General features: G+C 38.0%; 1 protein-coding gene across 1 annotated transcript in view; it reads right to left on the bottom strand.

The window, feature by feature from the left end:
- Positions 1 to 24,851, bottom strand: part of PCCA (propionyl-CoA carboxylase subunit alpha) — a 410,939-nt gene that overhangs the window by 75,046 nt on the left and 311,042 nt on the right. The window contains exon 21 of the mRNA XM_039254278.1: positions 2,589 to 2,642. Within this exon, the coding sequence (XP_039110209.1) occupies positions 2,589 to 2,642 (54 nt within the window). The remainder of the gene's footprint in view (positions 1 to 2,588; positions 2,643 to 24,851) is intronic.

Genomic DNA, 24,851 nt, shown 5'->3' with positions numbered 1-24,851 from the left:
AATGTTAAATAAATAAATAATAAAATTAAACTATGTGCATTTTTAAAAATTATTTATTAATTTTTTTAAATGTTTGTTTATTTTTGAGAGAGAGAGAGAAAGAGAGAGAGAGTGAGCGCATGAATGGGGGAGGGTCAGAGAGCAAGGGAAACACATAATCCGAACCAGGCTCCAGGCTCCGATCTGTCAGCACAGAGCCTAATGCAGAGCTTGAACCCACAGACTGTGAGTGGGCCCAAGTCAGAAACTTAACCGACTGTGCCACCCAGGCACCCTGTGCATATTTTTTAATCTAATGCTTTGCACATTTAATAGACTGTTCTATACTGTAAACATATATATGCACCAGGAAACCAAAAAGTTCATTTGACTTGCTTTATTGTGACACAGGCTTTCTTGCTCTAGTCTGGACCCAAACCACAACACCTCCAAGGTATGCCTGCATATCTGTTAATAACGAAAACACTGTAGCGGATGGGATGTATATTTCTGTGATGGCGAATTTTATGTGTCAGCTTGCCTAGGCCACAGTATCGAGATTTTTGGCCAAACATTATTCTAGATGTTTCTATGAAGTTATTTTTAGATGAACATTTAAATCAGTATACCTTGAGTAAAGCAGAAGACACCTCACAATCTGGTTGGATGTCATTCAGTCAACTGAAGAAAAAGGACTGACCTCCCAAGCAGGAAGGAATCCTACAAGTGCACGGTCTTTGTACTTGAACTCCAACCATTTCCTGGCCTACTGTGAAGGTTTTGGACTTGTCCCCTCTCCCTCTCTCTACACACACACACACACACACACACACACTATTGGTTCTATTTCTTTGGAGAACCCTAATACAATTTCTTAGGACATGCGTTGAAATAATATTTAAATTTTTAAACTGAAAAATAGCATGGAACAGCTTATCAGAAAAAAATAACTATAAATCTCAGATGCAACACTTAAAATTTATGTGACATAAGTGCCTATGTATATACTACTATATATGTTTCGATAAACTTTACTGTGCCTCTCTATATATATAAACTATAATGCACATTATTAGTAATGTCCTTCCTATCTCCATGACTACAAAAACATTAACCTTTTGATCCAAGCCACAGGCCTCTCCTCTGATATTCTCAATAAACTCACAGAGCAAACAGAACTATCTGATGTGAATTTACAACCTGAACAAAGTACCCAAAAATATGAACAGACATTTTACAGATTATAAATGATACCTAGCAAATAAATATATGGAGAAATGTTCAAATACATACGGAGTAAACAGAAATGCTAATTAAAACAGTAAGTTACTTTTTCTAACAGTTAAATTATTTTAAAAACAACAAATACTACCAATGACATGATTATGTTACTTTTACATTAAAAGTAAAAATAATAACTACAAATTTCTTTCCACAGATAAATGCTTTTGAAAATCGTAACTAGTGAGAATCACTACTAGCAAAGAGTGCAAAGTGGTATTCTAACACACGATGAAGGACATTCTAATGAGATACAAGGTAACTGGTAACGTGTACTAAGCCATAAAATTATCCATGGTTTTGATTCAATTTAAAATTTTTTTAATGTTTATTTATTTTTGAGAGAGGGGGAGAGTGTGTGTGGGAGAGGGAGAGGGGCAGAGAGAGAGAGAGAGAAGGAGAAAATCCAAAGAAGGCTCTGTGCTGCTAGCAGAGAACCCAATGTGGGACTCAAACTCACAAACCGTGAGATCATCACCTAAGCCAAAGTCAGATGGTTCTCCAAATGAGCCACTTAGGCGCCCTGTGATTTTATTTAGAATGAGATATAGTTCATATATCACTGAACATGTTTGAAAATAATTCAAAATGTCAAAAAAGCAAAACCCATTAAAAGTTGCTCATTAGAACACCATTCCTAATGGCAAAAATGAGGAGTAACTTAAATACCTAACAACTGGGATTCATGGGTAAGAAAATATGTCACATCTACTCATCAGAATGTTAAACACAGCTCCAATAAAATGATGCTGATATTTTCTAGCAACATAGAACATGATTAATAGGATCTTAAGTGAAAAAAAGTCAACATACAAAATTGTGACTTAATTCCCTTAGAAATGTGTACCTGAAAGGGCCTGATAGAGAAAGCTAGAAGGAAAACTGAAGGGAAAAAAACCCCACGGTGACTATTTTCAAAAGCATCTTAAATAATATATTCTTGCATGGAGGAGGACACTTGTGGGGATGAGCACTGAGTGATATGTGGAAACTAATTTGACAAACTATTTGTTAAAAAAAATAATAATAATATATTATTTTTATGATAAAAACGGAGAAAATCGTCAGTAGGAAAAAAAAGCACTGAAAATACTCAACAAAGTTCAAATAATTAAAAAAAACTTTTCTAACAAGAAACAGCTGAAATTATTTTATCATGGAAACTTGACGAACACATTAAAGAATGCATTTTCTTATACAAAGACATCTTATTTAATGGTAAAACCATGATGAAGGCAAGTTTAAATACATGGGGTAAAGCTATTTGAATGCTTTTTTTCCTCTGTAAGTTAAGTGAATATACAAAGTAATAATTCTTTCATACATACCACTGTGCCAAGAAACTGAATGCTCATGTTTCCACCGGCTTCTCGAGAAAGACACTAGAAAAAAAGAAGTATAAAATGAATTTGCATCCACACAAAAATATGTACATGAATGTTTGTAGCAGCGTTATTCCGAAAAGACAAATAACCCAATGTCCATCAACTGGTACATGGATAATCAAAACATGGTATGTTCATACAATGGGATATCATGTGGCCATGAAAAGGAACGCAATACTGATACATGCTACAACAGAAGTCAGTCACAAAGGACCATATGTTCTGATTCCATTTAACATGGGATGCCCAGGACAACCAAATCCACAGAGAGAGGAAGCAGATTAGCACAGTTTGCCTGTTCTTTGTAGGAGACTCATAGCTGCCCTGGAGATTTCTGGGTCATCACAACTTCTTGGGTTACAACAGGGTGCCTAAGAATTCACCAAATAGCACATCTTTTCATTGGTGTAAATTTTACCATTGGTCAAGGAAAAGGACTCAAAGAATTTTTTGATGACCCAAGAAAAGTGAAACTCAGAGCTTCATGGACCTGTCAACAATCAGGAACAAAAATAATAAAGATATGCATAAACTCTGGTTGTCCTACTAAAAAAAGAGACATGCTCCTAACTCTAGAGCAGGATGCCAAGTGGCAGAGATTACCAATGGCAACTCTGGAAGAATTAGAAAGGGTAACAGATTCCACAGATGCCTTAAAATTGTCCAGGGAAGAGAAGATACACTGCGGCTTCCTCAGACTGCTCCAGAAAAAGACAGACCTCATGCTTGGACAAGAGACATCTTCGATGGGCACCTGGGTGGCTCAGTTGTTTAAATGTTCAACTTCAGCTCAGGTCATGATCTCATGGTTCATGATCTCAGGTCATGATCTCACAGCAGAGAGACACATTGGGCCCTCTGCTATCAGTATGGAGCCTGCTCTATATCCTCTATCCACCCCCCACCCCCGCCCCTCTACCCTTCCCCCACTTGCTCCCTCTCTCAAAAATAAACATTTTTAGAGAGAAAGAGAGAGAGAAACATCTTTGGAAGAACCATCTGGCACAAGTTCAAGAAGTGGCTGTCCCTTGGGGCTCCTGGGTGGCTTAGTTGGTTAAGCATCCGACTTTCGCTTAGGTCATGATCTCGCGGTTCTGCCAGCTCAGAGCCTGGAGCCTGTTTCAGAGTCTGTGACTCCCTCTCTCTCTGGCCCTCCCCTGCTCACGCTGTCTCTCTCTCTCTCTCCTAGAAATAAATAAAACATTAAAAAAATTTTTTTTAAAGAAGTGGCTATCCCTTGGTACCTAAGTAACAGATACAATAAAAAACTATTCTTTGTAATACCTTACATGGGACATTTTGTCAGAGTGAGACTGGAGAAGCAAGCTCACATTAAAGCCAGAAAGAAATTTTAGGGAAAAAAATTAAAAATATTTCTCCAGGAAGAGTGTCCACATCTTTTTGAAGGTCAAGTCTTATCTCAACTCCTAAATTACCATTTGTTTTTCTTGGATAACAGTCTATATACAAAAGTAAGTATATGTTAAGTGGTTTCATAAAGAACTTGTGTTTCCAGTCAAATGGCAATTTATTTTTCCATTGGTCTAAGAGTCTTTATGCCATGATAATTCTGGAAGTGGTCATGCTTTTACCAAACTTAAAAAATCAGGAATAAAGCACAGATCAAATTCCTGAGAGAGACAGACAGACAGACAGAAAGAAAGAAAGAGAGAGAGAGAGAGGAGAGACTAAAAGAGAGAAAATGAAGGGAAGGAGGAAAGAAAGAAGGAAAGAGAAGGGAGGTAGGGAAGGATTGAAGGAAAAAAGGAAGGAAGGAAGGAAGGAAGGAAGGAAGGAAGGAAGGAAGGAAGGAAGGAAGGAAGGGAGGGAGGGAGGGAAGGAGGGAGGAACAAAGGAAGGAAGGGAGGAACAAAGGAAGGAAGAGAGGGAGGGAGGGAGGAAAGTGGGCTAGGAGGAAATGAAAAATGACCACCAATGAGCATGGGGTATCTTTCTGCGTTGGTGGGCATGTCCTACAAGTGACGATGGTGACCATGGTGCAATTCTCTGTGGTAAAACTGAAAAACACTGACTTGAACACTCCGGGTGAAACTGAGTGGTATGTGAATTCTATCTCAATAAACCTGTTATAAAAAGTGAGTTAGCATTTGTTTAAAATAACACCACAATCATATCGCCAGAGAGTAGTCAAAAAGGACCTCTATGTTATGCATTTATTTGTAAATAAAGTAACTTCAAAGTGAATACAGTATGATTTATGTATATCTTGAATTTTAGTTTGCTAGAAATGGATGACTAAATAGTTCATAAGAAGTAAATTATACTTTTTTTTTTCAGATAATTCTCATCTGTAAAACTGTTCTTTTATTCCGAACATATTTTTCAAAATTCTTTCTTCCCTGTGCTACTCAGGAAGGGCCCAGTGGCCTCAAAGACTACACACAACACAAAAAAATAAAGCAGTTCTAACTAAGTAGCTACACATATTTTTTTAAAGGTCCCAGATGTGGCCCTTGAGGGAGGGGTAGTGGCTGTCAGTCAACTGCATGCCATGAACTATTACAGACATATCCTAACATTATCCCTTTATTAACAAGTGCAGGTTTACCAATTCCAATCTTTAAAAAAAAATTTTTAATGTTATTTATTTCTGAGACAGACAGAACGTGAGCAGGGGAGGGGCAGAGAGAAAAGGAGACACAGAATCCAAAGCAGGCTCCAGGGTCCGAGCTGTCAGCACAGAGACCGATGTGAGGCCCAAAGTCACAGACCCGAGCCAAAGCTGGACGCTTAACCGACTAAGCCACACAGGCACCCCCTACCAATCTTTAAGATCACTCAAGTCATAGAACCCAGAGCAAATCCCAGAATTCAAGCTGAGACCCTCGTTCCGTGATTGAGGGAGGTTAGATCAGTAGGAAGGAAAGTAGTTTGATGTACAATGACAACAGGTGACCCCACCTGTGAATATTGCCCCCCGTGACTCAACTCAATAGTTATGTGATCAGCACACTCAAGGTGGAAAAAACTCAAAATCCATATTTTTATCCATTAGTCTTACTTCTAAGAATTTATCCTAAGGGAAAAAGTTATGAATAGGAACACACACACACACACACACCACACCACACCACACCACACAAAACCCCACAGCTACAAAAATGACATCATGGTGCAGTTTCCAGAATCTAAAAATTTCAAGCCATCTAAATGATGAATAAAAGAAACTGGTTAAATAAATTATGACATAATCCATGCAGCCATTAAAAATTTTGAGACATAAAAAATGTCTATCGTATATTTCTAAGCGCAAAAAGAACAAAATGGTATGTTCAGAATACATCATGTTAAAAGCTTCTATATGTTCAAGATAAAATTCTAGCACAAATAATGCACCTAAAACTGTCAACTATTATTTCTGGGTGGAAGACATTAGTTGGCCTTTCTTTGTGGCTTACATATTATTCCTATTCTTCCAAATGTACATATATAACTTAATATAGGCAAAAAGAGAAATAATACAGAATGAAATAAAATAGTTTCCCTCAATGTCCTAAGGGATTAAAAACTGAATCTTGAATCCTGAGTTCTGACACTGGAACTTGTACTTTGGTCATCCTTCCATCCATCCACTATACTGAGTTGATCACTAGCTGAATTAAAATTACCCTTTGGGAGGGGCTCCTGGGTGGGTCAGCCAGTTAAGCATCTGACTTTGGCCTAGGTCATGATCTTGTGTCCCCTGGTTCGAGTCCTGCAACAGGCTCTATGCTGAGAGCTCAGAGCCTAGAGGCTACTTCAGATTCTGTGTCTCCCTCTCTCTCTGTTCTTCCCCTGCTCATGCTTTCTCTCTCTCCCTCAAAAATAAATAAATTATTTTTTAAAAACTCATCCTCTGGGAGACCAAATGAAAAAATCATAAGGGCGTCTGATTGACTCTGTTGGTAGAGCATGTAACTTGATCTCTGGGTCATGAGTTCAAGACTCACACTAGGGATAGAGATCACATTAAAAAATAAAAAATAAAACAAATTACAATTCAATATGATAAACCCATAGTACCAAATGTACAAAGTATTACAGGATAAGTGGCCAGACCAGCTAAATGCCCAGAATGGTTAAGGAAGACTTACAGATATACATTAGAGCTGGGTACTAAAAAATGAGCAGGCATTCTCCAAAAGGGAACTAAATGAAACACTTTTGGTCAGATGGGGCTGTTTATGCAAATTTCAGATTAAGAAAAAGTATGGTGAGTTTAAGGCATGGTGAAAGGTCCAGGGTCCAGTATGACCAGAGATAGGTTTGGCTGATGGAGAGAAGTGCCAAGAAAGGAAGCCAAGAAGAAATTAGGGAGTCAGGTCCCATCCTGCACAGAGTTAAGCTTCGCAAAGTTTTTACACCTAAAAATTGAAGAGTAACATGTTTTATTTTAGAAAGATTAATGGTCTGATGTGAGGCTGAGGGTACACCAGAATTGGGGAAGAAGCAGGCTGGGTGCACAAGGGAAATGGAGCAGGTAGCAATTACCAGCTAAGTAGGGCTCCAATGCTACAGGTAAACTTAACAGTAGAACTAAGCCTGGTTCATTCACACAAACTTAGAATTTGAGACCCAAAAGAGATCAAAATCTCCATCTTCTTTTACTTATGAGGAAATCAAAGACACAGGGATGCCTATAATGCACTAGGAAAATAAGAATCCCAACCCAACCAGGTGTGCAAGATTCAGGTATCTCTACAGTGTGGGATGGAAATATCTACAATGTCAGACTAAACCATCACTTAGATGGTGAGTCCTTTAAGGACAAGGACCATTTCTGGCACTTTCTCTTTAATCCCAACAGCATGCAAGTCAGTGCTGCAGAAATAGAAACAAAAAAATCAATCTTCACCAAAATTCTTAAGTGTTTTCATACTAGAGAGAGAAGAGAAGATTTCTCAATCTTCAACTGTCTAGCAGAAATTTTAGCTAGGGAGAGTTAGAGGTGTGGCTGTCAAGAAATAAGGGAAAGGCATGTGACAGAGTGAGGACAAGCAGTCGAATGATATGCTAACTTCGGCACTGCTGAGATTTAAGAGAAGGGAGGAAAACACTCAATGGAAGCATCGGCATTACTACCAGCCCAGGACTGATCCCCGCAGGGGCTAAATCCTCCTTCCTCAGAAGCTCGAGGCACAGAATCCAGTCCATACTTACCAGGACAGAAGCAGCACAATGAATCACTGTAAGGAAACAGTATCAACCATAAGAGCTGTTCAAAATGAGAAATTTTCTGATGGAAAAGTGTGGCCTTCATATTCTGGGAAGATGGCAGTGGTGGCATAGTTTCTGAGGCTTCCCCACAAACACAGAGGAGGCCCAGTAGCAACAAATGTCTCTAGCACCCCAAATGTTGTCTACAAATACCGTTTCCCACTCCAAGAAATCTTGGCAGAATGGCTTATCCCTAGTTTGAGGCAGAAGTGAGTCTGCTACATCTTGTCACTTCAGAAAGCAAGGGAGCTACGAAAGATGGGGGTCACATGAAAGGGACTCAGGGGCCCACCTCAAGAAATTCCCGGGTCAAAGCTGGTAAAGTCTGACCATCACTAAGGGTTATAACTGCCATGGATTAAAGCCAAGTATGTTTAAACCCATGAGTTCAAAACAAATACTGGAAACAGAAACAAAACAACAGCCTAAATGAGTCACTTTTGGAGGATGATAGGGGACCAAGTCTTTGGGAACTGGGAAGTAAGAGGAAAGGATCCAGCATCTGTGTTGTCTTTTCCATGAAATCTGTGCTGCTGGGTTACCCAGGAAGCAGGGGACGTACAGTTTCTCTTTACAGAATCAATCCTATTTAATATATGAGAAGAAATGACAACATTGGAATGCTGTCGTTTTGTAAACCTTAACGATTTCTTGATCGAAGTTTGAGCATCAACAGAGAGGTAAGGAGACGACGCTGTGTGTCTTCCAGAGGCACCCACACCGTTTATGACTCAGTCTTGCCAAAGACAATGGCACTTGAATCTGATTGCTCCTCTAGATCTAAATGTCAATTTCTAGAAAACAAACGAGAGAAGACATGATAACCCACACCACTGGAATGTAATCAGCTAAATTCTGACCATGGAAAATTGTATGCAAAGGATCCTGTTCCTTCAACAAATAAAATTCAAAGAATAAAAGAAATTCTACAGACATTTCCCTCAAGCCACCGTCCGATTTCTCCTTTAAAGCCAGACTCCTTAAAAAGTTGTCTCTCTTTCTGGTCTCTGCTTTGTCACTTTCCATTCTCCTTTGAACCCATTCCCATGTGTTTCCCGCCCACTATCATCTGTAATCATTCTCATCAAGGTCACCTATGACTTCCATGCTGCCTTACCTATCAGTCAATTTTGTCTGCATCTTACCCAGCAACCTACAGTCGATGGTTCTCTTCTGAAACACAATTCTTTCACTGGCTTCCAGGATATTCATGCCCCCGGCTTTTCTCCTACCTCCCTGGCAACTCTTTTTTAGCCTTCTTTGCTAGCTTTGCCTCTTCATCCGATTTCTACCTGCAGGAGTGCCCGGTCCTCAGCTCTCTTCTCCTTTCCATCTAGGCTCTCCCCCTATGAAATCTCATCTCGTCCCCCCAATCCTGATGCCAATCTTAAAGTTTCACTGAAGTATAACTTATGTACAAAAGATTGCAAATGGGTTAAAAGTACAAAATTAAAATGGATTAAAAGTACAAAACTTATGTACAAAAGTACAAATGGATTAAATGTCCATTTAAAGGAAAGAATTCGGTGACTTTTGACAATTTTAAGAAATTACCGCCAGAATCAACATGGAGGACATTTTCACCACCTCCAAAATGTTCTTACTGCCCATTTACACTCCAATCCTGGTCCTTACCCCCAGGCAACCACTGATCTGCTGTCTAATATACAAGATCATTTTATTCATCAAAGGGACATATAGCAATTTGAGTACCATTTAAGAGAATTTCACATTAAAATTCCTTAGCGCTTTTGCCAAAAATTAATTGATCATCTATTTCTGGATCTACTATACTTTCTTCTGTTCTACATATCTAACTACCAATGCCAAACTGACTTGACACTGCTGTTCCATAATTAGTCTTGAAGTCAGGTTGTATAATTCTCCCAACTTTGTGTTTCTTTTTAAAACTTGTTTTGGCTCCTATGATTTTTCAATGAACAGGATTTTGTGTGTGTGTGTGTGTGTGGTAAAAAAATGATAAATCTTACTATTTTAACCATTTGAAAGTATAGAGTTCAGCAGTGTTAAGTACATTTACACTGTTATGAAACAGATCTTCAGAACTTTCTCATCTTGCAAATCTGAAATTCTGTATCCACTAAACAACTCTCCCTTCCCCTCCCCAAGTCCCTGGTAACCACCATTCTTTCTGTTTTGGTGAATTCACAGCTTTAGGTGCCCCATATAAGTGGACTCATACAGTATTTCTCCTTTTTTGTCTGGTTTATTTCACTTAATGTTCTCAAGGTTTAATCATGTTGCAGCATGTGATGGGATTTCTTTCCTTCTTACAGCTGAAAATTACTCCACTGTATGTATATTCCACATTCTGTTTATCCACACATCTGTCAATGGACATTTTGGTTGCTTCTACCTCCTGGCTATTCTACATAATGCTGCAATGAACTGGGGTATGCAAATACCCTTTTAAGACCCTGCTTTCAATTCTTTCAGATATATATCTAGAAGTGAGATTGCCAGACCATATGGTAGTACTGTTTTTAATATTTTGAGGCACCTTCATACGGTTTCCAAGGTGTTCTTGAAAATAGTTATACAGTTCTACCAACAGTGCACAAATATCTCAATTCCTTCGTGTTCTCACCAACACCTGCTATTTTCTGGGTGTTTTTTGGTTTGTTTTTGTTTTTGTTTTTTTTTTGGTAGTAGCCATCCTAATGAGTATGAAATGATATCTCACTGTCATTGTGATTTACACTTCTAAGATGGTTACTGATATTGAGCACATTTCCATACACTTATTGTCTATTTGTATATCACCATGGGAGAAATGTCTATTTAAGCCCTTAGTCCATTTTAAAATCAGGTTAGTTTTTTTTTTTAAGTTGTGGGAGTTCTTTATATATTCTGGATACTAACCCTTTATCAGTACATGATTTGCCAATATTTTCTCCCATCCTATAGGATGCCTTTTCATTCTGTTGTTTGTGTCCTTTGATGCACAACATTTTTTAAGTTTGATGTAGTACCATCTATCTTTGTCTTTTTTGCCCATGCCTTTTGTATTATATCCAAGAAATCATTCCCAAGTCCAGTGTCATGAAGATTTTGGCCTCCATTTTCTTCTAGGAGTTTCAAAGTTTTAAGTCTTACATTTAAGTCTTTAATCCATTTAAGCTAATTTTTGTTTATGGTATAGGATACAGATCCAATTTCATTCTTTCATATGTGGCAGATCCCTGCTTTGAGAGAAAATCTACAGGCTTATGACTACGGAATTTATGTTCTCAACCCCATTTGTCATCTCAGTTCAAGACTCATATAGTCAATTGTTAACTGGACATCAACCCTTAGATACGTAATGTACATGTTAAACCTACCAAGTCCAAAAAGAATTACTGATCTGCCTCTCCAAGCTTGCTCTTCCCCTAACCCCCTCACCTAAGTAAGTAAGGCCATTGTTCACTCGGTTGTTTACCCTTCATTCTTTAACTTCCTTCATGCTCAAGCATCTGATCATGTCAATCCTTGCTGCTTTCCCACCCAATTAGATGTGAAATCATTTCACTTCTTGTCATCTCCACTTCTACCATCTTAGTCTAAGCCAAGGACTGGCAAATTCTTCCCATAAAGAGCCACAGAGTAAACCTTTTAGGCTTTGTGAGGCAAAACTGAAGGTATTATGTAGCCAGTTAGAGAACAAGAGAGAAAACAGACTTTCACAACTTTTTTGGGGGGACGACATTCCAAATACAATAAGCACTAGTTTTTGGTAATACTAATACTAATAAGGGAAATGGAATCCTCTTACTTAAGGATAAAATTCTGTTTAATTGGGGCTCAGCGTTAGTGTTCTCTATCACTGTTTATGCTGATCTATAATGAGATTTTACTTATTTCATCTTTGACAATACCTTTTCCCACAGACAGGTACTGCCAAATACTAACAATAGTCCATAGGTAAAGGATATTACTTGAGCACAGTTACTGCTTGGAAGGCATTTATAGAATTTTGTTAAATTCCTCTCTTGATATTCGCCGTTAGCCTAACATTACATTGCAGTTTGATCACTTCCACTTTTAAGCTAGGTGGAAGACTCTCAATTGTACAGTGAAATGGGTTTTGAGATATGGAAATTTCCTTTGCTCTTGCATGGAGGTTTGAAAAATGCTGCTACAGCTACTTCACTTCTTACTTTAATCTTCTGACAGCTTGGGAAGTGTAAAAAGCAGCTGGACAAGGGCTCCTGGGTAGCTCAGTCAGTTAGGGTCTGACTTCCATTCAGGTCACGATCTCATAGTTCACAAGTTTGAGTCCCACATTGGGCTCTATGCTGACAGATCAGAGCCTGCTTCAGATTCTAGGTCTCCCTCTCGCTCTGCCCCTCCCCTGCTCATGTGCTGTCTGTCTCTCAAAAATAAACTTTTTTTTTTTTTAAGCAGCTGGACATTATTTGTGATTCAAACATTAGTTGTTGTCAAAATTATATTACCACAGTATAAATTCTGTACATAAGTGCTATTTTGTCTTACAACTTTAGGTTGAATTCATTAATAAACATCAAATCTATAGCATGAACTAATTTTCAAACCTATTTGATGTTTGATAGCAGTGGCTGAGATTGGTTCTTCTTGTTCAGGAAAATGTAAATCTTGGATCTGAGCTCAAAAAAAGCACAATAAATTTTACCACTGCTAAGCCAAATGAACTGCTGTGAGATAGTTGGAAACGGGGACATTAAGGTTCTACTTAACAGAAGTTCTACAAGCAGTCATAGCAAATAAAAACAGTAAAACTGTATTTACAGATGCTGAAATTTGAATCTCGTATACTTTCCATGTGTCATGAGGCATTATTCTTCTAATTTTTTCCAACCATTTAAAAATTAAATAACCTCGCAACTTGTGAGCCACACCAAGGCAGGCAGTGGGCTGGATTTGGCTGACTTGGTCTAAGTTGTCAGCACCTCTCACTGGGATGATTACAATGATCAGAAAAATGGTTGCCCTACCTCCACCACTGGTCCCCTGTGGTCCATCCTCCCTGCAGCAGTGATTTTAAATCATATCTTATCATTCCTTTACTCAAAACCTTTCCAAAGCTTCGCATTAGGAACTGAAGAAAATCCAAACTCTTTGGCCTATGAAGGGGCTATATAATCCAGTCCCTGCCTCCTTCTTGCCCTCTCCTAAGCCACACTCAAGATGCTGGCCTCCCCTCAGGCCTCTGCAAAAACCAAGTTTGTTCCTGTCTTGGGGCCTTTGTACTTGCCATTCCTGCTACTTGGGACTTCCACCCTTTACATTTTTGCAGGGCTCCCTCCCCCGCCTCCGTTCTCCTCATAGGTCTCCACTCAATGTTAGCTATTCAGAAACAACTTTCTTGCTTATTTTTAAAAAAAGTTTTTAATGTTTATTTATTTTTGAAAAAGAGACAAAATGTGACCAGGAATGGGGCAGAGAGAAGACACAGAATCCAGGCTCTGAGCTGTCAGCACAAAGCCCGACATGGGGCTCAAACTCACAAGCTGTGAGATCATGACCTGAAGCCGAAGTAGGACGCTTAACTGACTGAGCCACCCAGGTGCCCCCAGAAATGACTTTCTAAGCACCCTAGTTAAAGCTACCTCCTCTATGCACTTTCTATAAATGATCCTGTTTTAGAGCCTTTATTGACCTTCTTAGTATACAAATTACCTTATTTATGTGTTTCCATGTTTGGTATCTACATCGCCTGTGGTAAATGCTGTACATGTTTTAAGGGGGAGGATGAGAGGAGGAAGAGAAAGAGAAAAGGAAGTGGCCAAACCTGACACACCTCGGCAGTAAGGACTGATAAGATGAAAAATAGGGAAATAAAATTTCATCCACACCGAGACTGACCTCTATACTAACAAAACAGGAATATATGATTTTCCCACAGTTTACAATTAAGACAATTAGGTTTTAGGGGCGCCTGGGTGGCTTAGTCAGTTAAGCATCCGACTTTCGCTCAGGTCATGATCTCGCGGTTCGTGGGTTCGAGCCCCGCGTCGGGCTCTGTGCTGACTGCCACCTCAGAGCCTGGAGCCTGTTTCAGAGTTTGTGACTCCTTCGCTCTCTGACCCTCCCCTGCTCACGCTGTCTCTCTCTCTCTCCTAGAAATAAATAAAACATTTAAAAAAAAATTAAAAAAAAAAAGACAATTAGGTTTTAGAGTCCACAAAGAACAAACTATCAGAGCTTACAAAGAGTCTGAGGTATGCCAAAACAAACAGGAACTCACCATTTGATAAGCTAATAACAAAAAGTAGAATAAAATAAAAATTAAGACTTTTATTTTCATGAAATATATTCCATCCCTATTGAAATACTTTCTCCGAGCGGTTTTTTTTTTAAACCCCTTTTCCTATTTGAAGTGGCACTTCATAGCTAGATCAAAATTTCCTTCTGTGCTTATACTGATACTCTGCTCCAACATTTACAAAACACACACCATTTTGTTTCTTTAGAGAAAAGAATATTTAAGAAGACTCTGATTATCAAAACAACTTCAACATTTGTGAGAATTAAATTCATACAAAATTAGCAAGACTGTTCCCTCAAAAAAAACCAAAACATTCATACAACAATAAATCAAATGTTCCAAAAATATCTTCCTGGGATAATAAAATCAGAAGCAATTTCACCTTTAAAAGTAATCTCACTGAACAGTAAGAGGAAGAAACAGTTAATAGTTTTCTTTTTCCTCTCACTGATTTCCAACATGATAATATGTTGTAAAGGCCATTACTAGGGGGTTTGTCTTATCGGTCTCCAGTGCAACTGCCTGTATTATTTTCCACATTTACTACAATCAGTGTTTATACTATTCAAAATTCTCTTCTTCTGGCAGCTACTAAAATATAATTTTCTAGTAAACAGTTTAGTAGAGGAGAAAAAGAATACGTGAGAGGGGAAAGGGGGAAGATTCAGAACAACATTTTCCCATTATAGTAAATATTTAAAAGCAACTACAAATCATAAAACAAATGCCACTAAAGACAAAAAATTTAAAAAGAAAGAAAGAAACGCTAAGCTTCTGGGACTACATTTCAAAAGCAGGTAGATGTGTCAAAATTAATATTTTAAATTATAGTTGTAAATACATCCCAGCTGTTAAATGGTGATTAAATTTTTCAAGGCATAGTGAAAGGAGTTATTTCTGTTCTCTTGGCGGGCTTGTTTCTAAGATGTGCAACTGTAATTGATGTTTTCAGGAATGTGAAAAGGAGATGGTTAATAATTACTCTCTTATTTCCTACTCCTTTGAGGGAAAAAACACCAACCTCCACTTATTCTAAGTTATATATTTATATATCCCATACATCCTAAATAGATGGTTCCCACATTACATTTGATAACTCTAGAGTAATCACATGTGTATAGTACAAAATAACAGCTAATTACTTCTAAGGGGATGGGGAGAAACATCTAAAGCCCATGGAAAACATTTATTTTGGGACTAAAAACAGAAGATGATCACTTCCAAATCCAGTTTTTTGGTCCTGGCAAAGTATAAGCAAACAAGGAAGCCACTTCATTTAATTTGCTAATTAAAATATTATTAGAATATTTACTTTAGCATCTATACACATTTGTTAGGATTGTAACCCAAGTTTGTTCCCAGAGGTCGTCACAGTTACTTTCATCTAAAAAAACTAAAAAGAAGGAAACAGCTAGTTTTTAACTTCCGTTACTCAAAGAGGTATGAGGATCAATTCATTTTATTTGTAAAAAGAAAATTAAGTTTAAAATTTTAAATTCCATTCTAACTCTGTACAAACATTTGCAAACATATCACAGATATTATTCAATCTGCAAACACAATTAGAGCTCTTCCATCATGTCCATGTGCTTCTATAATATTCTATATTACACAGGCCCACTGAGCACCTTAAGTTATCATGTTATGTAATCTATTTAACATTGCAATCAATTCACAAATAATCCACTTAATCTGGTATTCTGTAGTAAATAACATGACATTCGTGTGACACTATTCCAAATGTGTCTGCTTTCACATAGAAAATTAGTTCCACTTAGTTGAGTATCAATAACCTATTCAACGTAGAATGTGGTAGTGCTGCAGTAAGCTTTGTCCTGATATTTATAATAAATTTAGCTTCTCTTGAAAATATTTAAGCAAGGATATGAGAAATAAAAAGAAAAAAAACGCCTTCAGAGATACATCATGACTAGCTTCACATCACACAAATGCAGAGATTGTTAGGCCTTAGCAGGATCTCAAGATATTTTCAAAAGTATTTAGTTCCTCTTCAGGCCTCGAGACAACCTGCTGTGAGCAGGTGGATAGAAGAAATCACGCCACACAAAGAAACAGGCCAACACCAGTTAGTCGGCAGCTCTGCTTGCAAATGTTCAAGCAACGTGACTCCGCAAAATGAAATCTTGTATGTAAAATGCTAACAAGAAACAACACATTAAATCCCAGCAGACAAATTATACTGTAAGAAATGGAAGACTATTGAGTTGTTCAAGGTAAAATTGAAGAGAGTCTCTTTTGAGGTTAAAAAGAATGCTTTATAGGAATAGAGTATACTCTCAGAAATTAAAAAAAAAAATTCTATTTGAGCAGCACGTTCCACACTATGAAGGTGCTACGGTGTATGGAGAAAATACAGTGAGCTCAACACGTGCAGAACACAGCATATCTTTTGTTTCAACACTTCATCGCAGGCTGCGGGCAGGAAATCATTCCGCTCATTAACAACAGTCCTAATTTTTGTTAAACTTCTAAGTTAAAATGTGAAAAGTTGGTAAACTAGAAGAGAAATTCATCTTCTGTTTTAAAAATGAAGTTAGTTCATCTCCTCTTAATTTTAATAAAAACCAAAACTGTGGTGGACGCACAGGGGAGCGCATAAAAACCAGTATGTTTTTTCTCCTATGAGCCCCGCTTGTTTATTAAAGATTTTGTCTGTGAGCCGTCTAACCCATAACCACTAGCCACATGTGGCTACTGAGGCCTTGGAATGTGACCAGTGCAAGTCAGAAACTACATTTTCCATTTTAATTAATATTAAGCAATTTAAATACAGAAGCTGTAGAAACTATTTTTCCTTAAACACAATATTCTGATAGGGCCACAGTTCACGTTCATCATTCTGTTGCTTACGATGTTACTGGTATATTAGCATCATAGGGGCTGTTTCTGATATCACATTAATAATTTTCTTTAGATTATTTCATAGTTGAAATGCTAACATTTTGGGTATATTCAGTTAAACAAAATGGATTAGTGAAATCAATCTCACTGGTTTTTACCTTCTTGACGTGGCTACTAAGAAACTTAAAATTGCATATATGGCTTAACAGATTTCTCCTGGGCAATGCTACTTCACTCTCCAACTTTTTAGATCAGTAATATGGAAATGAGATTATATCTTCCCATAATCAAAATGAGAAATGATTGTACAACCTCAGATTTTACCATTAAGATCTATTTTATAAACATCATTACTGACAGAATCTACATCTACAATGGAGAAATAGGAAAACACTGGTACATACCAACTAAGAAAAAAGAGAATTATGAAATACTATCATTTTATTTTCCTTGAATGATGTTATTTGAGGAAAACATGGCTTAACTATTAGATGCAGAGATAGATTAAAAACTTTTAAAAATGCCAGAGGACCTATAAGTATCTTCAAGAGTTTTTAATGTTTCTATCCTCGATTCTTCAGCATAAATTACTTCATTTCCTATACTTCCTATAGGACTCCTTCTTCCTCCTTTAGGATATATACATCACTAGCTCTATACTTAAAGTTATTAATAATTATTAGAACTTCTGTCTGAGAATAGGATTTTCTAGACATCAGAAGAGAGAAAGACTTACAGTAGTCATGTAAGTCAACTGAAGTAAGAGGCTGGACAGGAGACTTAACTGAACAATGAACCACTAGTGTCGCTGGGTAATATACAGCTCAAGTGATGTGTCAATGTGTGCATTCCCCTCATAGAGAGGGGGAAACCAGGGACAGTCTGAGGTCATTACTATACCTACAGATACCTATCAATAAGTGGTACTCTTTCCCTTAAACAGCTTAGGAAAACAGCAAAGATTTGCTGGATTGGAAAGAAACTCTCTTGGTAAGCATGATACTTTTGTGGGCAGCCCCTTGGGAGCCCTTTCGTTAGTCTTGCCACTCACAAAACTATGGTGATTCCGTATCCATGGGGATCAAGCAGCCATGCTCTCTACTAGAGCACAATTCTGAAAATGTTGGAAGGTAGAGAATTAAAGAGAATTGATAAAACAGCTAAGGAGGCTATCATATGAACATAGCTTAATTTGATAAAGTCTTAGCTTAGATTTTAGAAATAAAATCTAAATCTTAACAGTATAGATAAGACAGATTTCTGAAATTACAAAATGCAAGATAACTATAGATAAGGCAGATTTATTTCTGAAATTACAAAATGCAAGATAACTATCCATGCATTCATCCACTCATCCTTTCCTCCAGCTAATGAGCCTTTCTTTACAGGTACCAAGAATTGAGTATGGCAGTGGGAATTGAAGATCAAATCAAAACTGAAAATTTTGATCAACTAACGGAAGTTAGGAACCTATGAAATTCATTATCCAAATGAGAGTACATGCCAAAATACAATTTATTTTTAAAGAAATGAATAGATAATATCGAGTTCCTGAGGCTTACCAACAAAAAAAAGCCAGGAAAGTAAATAGATAATGTGATATGACTGGATTTGATTGGATGAATAGGGAGCTAACTTCTAAAGCAAAGGTATGCTTCCTCCCAAACTACTTTATCATTTAATCAGATAAAGATGTTAATTGTTACTTTTCATGTAGTCACAGGGATTCAATAATAAAACTAAATAGAGGGGCGCCAGGCGGCTCAGTCAGTTAAGCATCTGACTTCAGCTCAGGTCATGATCTCACAGTTTGTGGGTTCAAGCCCCATGGTGGGCTCTGTGCTGGCAGCTCAGAGTCTGCCTTGGATTCTCTCCCCAACTCTCTGCCCCTTGTGCACTCACTCTCTCTTGTTCTCTCTCTCTCTTTCGAAATGAAATGAAATGAAATAAATGAAATGAAATGAGATGAGATGAGATGAGATGAGATGAGATGAGATGAGATGAGATGAAATGAAATGAAATGAAATGAAATGAAATGAAATGAAATGAAATAGGTGCTTATCTTTAAGCAAGATGCTAGACCAGCTACATCAAGTAGAACATGCTAGGAAACCACAAAACCAACAACTGCCCAACTCCCACCTCAAGAGAATATGAAAGAAATTTAAAAATTATTGGAGGTTAAATTCTTAAGCCAAGAACTCAAGGTTGAACACTCTAAGCTATGTGAAAGGGATTTTAGGAGAATCCCTTGGTTTTCCATTTATCTCCTGGATTTTGAGGGATATCCAGATAAGATCAGCAATTGTTTTAGTGACAACACAGGAAGAGGAGTCTGATGAGGCATCGATTTGTAACTATTTCTTGTGGTCTAGATGTGGATTATGCAAAGGAGACCAAGGCTGAGTCATTATGAGAGACCCTGTTCAAGAGGAAAATTGGGAGGGATAGGAATCAGGAGGCTAAAGCAACTGGAAAAGAGAGAGCTGGCTTTAAGGGTTCTGCAGGTGAGAAATTCCACCATATCCACAAAAATGTCCTTGAGGACATCAGCCAACTTTGGATGTTTGACAGTGCCACAAGTTAATGAGTGCCAGGTTACATTAGCCCAGGTCAACCTTGTTCTTACTGCCATGTTCCTCTCCTCTTTACCCCAAACTGAAACTTTGGACAGACCCCAGATGGAACATAAGAAGTGAAAGAGGATATAAAGCAAGAGAGAAAAAAGCAACACTCTCATCTTCCCTATAAAATTTCTCAGTCTGAGGTATAACTGAGTTCAGGAGGAGAGGTTTTAACAGTTTTAACATTACAATGAACTAGACTTTTATTTATCTTCTTAAATGTTTACTTTTTGATAGAGAGTACAAGTGGGGGAGGTGCAAAGAAAGAGGAGACAGAGGATCTCTGTGCTGACAGTAGAGAGCCAGACAAAGGGCTCAAACTCACAAACCACGAGATCACAACCTGAGCTGAAGTCAGACACTAAACCAAATGACCCACCCAGGCGCCCTGGAACTTGACTTTTAAACACACCTCTCCCAAACAGAATATTGCTTGCCTATTCCCTGGTATCAACTATACAGCTGAGAACTGTATGTGATTTTATGCAGGGGAGGAAAGAATAAGCTGAGAAAATTGGTTAAAATAAGAGTTGTAGAAAAGTTCCTTCTATTGGGGCGCCTGGGTGGCTCAGTAGGTTAAGGTTCCAACTCTTGATTTCGGCTCGGGTCATGATCTCACAGTTTGTGAGTTTGAGCCCCACCTCAGGCTTTGTGCTGACAGTACAGAGCTACAGAGCCTACTTGTACACCATTCATTTTTATCATCTCACAGCAAAAATTATTATCTTGCTTGTTACTATTCTAATTTTCACTTATTTGATTACTAGTGAAGGTGAACAGTCTCTCATATGCTTATTATTGACAAACACTTCTCATTATTTGAATCTGTTTAATTTCTCAGTTTGGATACTGATACCAAGTTCGATTCTCACTCTCCCTCTCTCTCTGCCCCTCCCCTGCTTGCTCGCTGTCTCTCTCTTTCTCTCTCTCTCTCTCAAAATATAAACCAAAAAACTTTAAAAAGAGTCCCTTCTATTTGCACTAACAAAGTTTCATTTGTGCAGCCAAGTGGTTATATGGTACAATAGATGAAAGAAAGCCAAATATTAGGAAGTATTCAGAATATTTTCTCAAGAACTATCTAAATAAAAAATAAATATTTTTCTACAATAAGGTACGACCACTTCACACCTATTAGGATAATTTTATAAAAGAACAACAAAACCACCAGAAAAGAACAAGCACTGGTGAAAAGGTGCAGAAATTGGAATCCTTGTGCATTACTGTGGGAATATAAAATGGTGCAGCTGATGTATAAAACAGCATAGCGGTTCTTTAAAAAGGTTAAACACAGGATTGCTACAAGAGCCACTCACAGAGGTTCGAGATTCACAAAATATGAACTTTTATGCATGGGTAAGATGAACACTACAAAAAATAAATGGGCAAAAGCCATGAACAGGCAGTTTGCAGAAAGGAAAACAGGGCTGTCAATAAATATATTTCTTAAATGCTCATTGTCATTACTAACCTATTATAAATTAAAATGACAAAGAGATAACTTAATTAGTCTGATAGCAAGGATTACCCAGGATGTGAAGCAAAACTCTTAAAGGAACAGATTCCTGGGTTCAACTCTTGACTCTTTCATTTATTAGCAGAAGGCCTTGGGTGAGCAGTTTAGCTTGTATATAGGCCTCAATTTCCCCAACCAAAAACTGCAGGATAACACTAGTACACTGGATTGGTGTGAGGATTAAATACTTAGATACAGATGAAGTGTTAGAGAAGAGTCAGTGCCTGACATAGTAAATATACACTAAGGTTTTCTTATTATTCATGTTATTGACAGCAGCAGCACTGCTGGTAGACCTATACACTGGTACGGCCATAGAGGAAAAACCATTTGGGATTACTGTGTAGAATTAAGAATGCATGGTCCTTACAACCCAACTGTTCTATTGGCTGGCATATATTCCTTGGAGAAACAATTCCCTTCCTTGGAGAAACAATTTCAAGAGGAAACATACAGAGAAATGTTCATAGAAGTAGTGTTTGTTCTAAAAACAAAATAAGTAACACAAAGATCTACTTAGGGGAGAAAGAATACATTGTGGTATATTAGTATGACTTATATACCACAGAAATAAACAAAGCTACATACATCCAGATGATCAATCCCACAAACCTAATACTGGAGGAAAAAGCAAATCACAGAAGTCCAGAGAAAATATGGTGCTATACAATATATTGTTTACAGATGTACATATATGTAGCATCCCTAAAGAAAAGGGAGGGAGGGATACATTTAAAAACTAGGATAGTCGTTATCTCCTGGGGCAGGAGGAAGGATTTTAAGTAAGGGGAGATACAGAAGAAAGTCAGTAATATTGGCAATATTTTTTTAAATTTTTATTTAAAAATTTAAAATTTTTCTTAAAAATTTATTTTAAAAATTTTTAATATTTTTTAAAAACTATTTTTCCTTTTATAATCTAGTAAGTAATCTGGTTTTTGTTGTGTTCTTGTTTAGCTTTTATATCAATCAATACATATTTGTATATATAAAATATTTAATTAAAAAAGTTTAAATGTAGGCACAAAAATCTAGGGAGGGGGGAACCCCAGCCATTATTACTATAAAATCACTTGAAAATCCCCTGTGGTAATATCCATCCTAGTTCTTCCTTGAAACTTATAGCAGCATTTTCACAGCTATCTGTTTGAGGATATTGAGCTGAAAGTCTCGGGGAACTCAGCCCAGGAAGTCAGCACAGAGAAAAGGGAGCTGGGCACAAATCCTGAAGGTCTGCCCCGGCTTAAGGCAGGTGGAGGAGAAATCCACAAAGGACACTGGGAAGCCACCATTCATTCTCCTGCCTTCTCAAATCCCTTGTCACACAATGCTCTGTTCCGAGACAAGATGATTTGCCTCTTCTGTTTCTGGAACGCATCCTAACTTCTCTGTGCCCAGTCTCATTCTCCCCCCGTCCTGCCTCCACAATGCAGCTTGAACCGAGCTCTTCCGAACTCCCACTGCTCTCCAGGCCATCACTTCACTTGTGAACACTCGTCCACGCGTCCCACCAGCCAAGGATGAAGCAGAGGCCACACTACGTAATTAGCAAGGCTTCCAATGACCTGGTTCCTACTTACTTCACTTTTGCTCCTCACACCCAGATTCTTCTCTGATTCCAAGGGTTTAAAACAGCAGTTCTCAGACTACTTCCCCTGCACTAGCAGCATCACCATTACCTGGGAACTTACTAGAAATGCACATTTAGCCCAGGCCTACTAAATGGGAGTAAACTCTGGGGATGGGTCCAACCATCTGAGTTTTCTTTTTTTTCTTTAATTTTTTTTAAATGTGTATTTATTTTTGAGAGAGGGAGAGATGGAATGTGGGGGGAGAGGGGCAGAGAGAGAGGGAGACACAGAATATGAAGCAGGCTTCGGGCTCTGAGCTGTCAGCACAGAGCCCAACCTGGGCCTTGAACTCACGAGGTGGAAGATCGTGACCCGAGCTGAGGTAGGACGCTTAATTGACTGAACCACCCAGGCACCCCTCTCCCCCCATCCATCTGAATTTTAACAAGCCTTCCAGGTGATTCTGAAGCACACCTAAGTTTGAGCATATCGGCTTAAAGCATGAAGGAAAGGTACATTATTATCTGACAAACTGAAAGAGAAAATCAAAATGTGCTATGAGCACAGTGGTTAGAAAGTTAGAAGCTCACACTCCAGGGGTCACGGTGCCAGGGTTCAAATTTCTGCCCAGCTTCTTCCTAGCTTGTAGCCACAGAGAAGTTGCTTAGCTTGCCTCAGTACAATGTCATACTTACCAGCACAGGTCCTACAGCTAGCCTGCCAGGCTCTACCTCCTAGCAGTCATGTGACCTTGAGGAAGTCACTTACTTTTCTCTGAGCCTCAGTTGCCTGGTATATAAAAGTATAAACAATAGTACCCACTCCATACAGTTGCTAGGAAGACGAAATGAATATAAGCAATGCACTCAGAACTGTGCCTGATACACAGTAAGTACTGTGTATTATTTATCCTCATTATGATATTAGTGTCATGGGGACCACATTATATTCTAGAAATATAAAGAGTCAACAGTGAATGTTAATATCCATATAAAGTTAATAAAATTCATCTATTCTAGAAAGGAAAACTTTTCTCACCATTTTTTAGGTCAATGAGTTTTTTTCCTTTTGATGAAAGAAGGAGGAAAGAATTTATTTCCTTCTGATGAAATAGTACTTAGCTGGATGCGATGACCTTCTCCACAGTCAGGGGGTCTGCATGAGGGGTCATTTATTTCACTTTAATGTCTTCTTTTGTTTTTTTATGCAATGAAATTACAAGAATGGAAAGGATATACTGAACAGTATCCCTATAATAGGGAAAACATTTCTGGGAATTATCCTAAATACATATCCAGTATTAATTTATCTAGAAACTCTACATATAAAAGTACCATTAGACTACCTATGTGCACAGTTATTGAGAAGGAAACTGAAAATATCCTGATACACCAATTTGGGTAGCAGGACTTTGTATCTCTCTATGCATTACTGGCAGGTCATATTATGTCCCCTGCAAAAAAATGCAGGCCTGGCCACAGCACATTCAGGGCACAGCATATTCTATTAAACAGAAACAAATATTATAAAACCATGTTTTTTGAAGACACAGTAAAAATGGATCTAAATAGTGTGAAATTATGCAGTAATATTTTTTCCAAGGGTCTCCAACCATTTCACCTCATAATGATAATATGAAAGAAAATATGAGAGAATAAATATACTAGGGGCAAGCCAGAAAACCAAAGCCAAAATATATGACTCGTTCCTGAGCATTCGCTATTTCTTAGAACCATAAAGATAATCTACCAACTGAGCTTGGCTTAGAAATTAGTTTAGTCGTTATATGTTTACCCGAAGTTTCCAGACAACCTCTGTCTCTAACAGAGGTACAGATGAATCTGGTACAGAGGAGTCTGGATCTGTGATTCTCTTGATTTCTCTAGGCTTTAAAAATTAGTTTCCTGTCCTATCAACACCCTAGAGGAGAAAGCAGGAAACAACCTCCTTGACCTCCACCGCAGCAACTTCTTACTTGACACATCCCCAAAAGCAAGGGAATCAAGAGCAAAAATAAACTGTTGGGACCTCATCAAGATGAAAAGCTTCTGCACGGCAAAGGAAACAACCCAGAAAATTAATAGGCAACCAACGGAATGGGAAAAGATAGTTGCAAATGACATATCAGATAAAGGGTTAATATCCAGAATCTATAAGGAACTCACC

This window comes from Hyaena hyaena, unplaced genomic scaffold, assembly GCF_003009895.1.
Source record: "Hyaena hyaena isolate Hyena2069 unplaced genomic scaffold, ASM300989v1 scaffold_478, whole genome shotgun sequence".
Classification (NCBI taxonomy): Eukaryota; Metazoa; Chordata; class Mammalia; order Carnivora; family Hyaenidae; genus Hyaena; species Hyaena hyaena.
The sequence above is the reverse complement of the archived record's forward strand: the minus strand, read 5'-3'. Positions and strand labels throughout refer to the sequence as shown.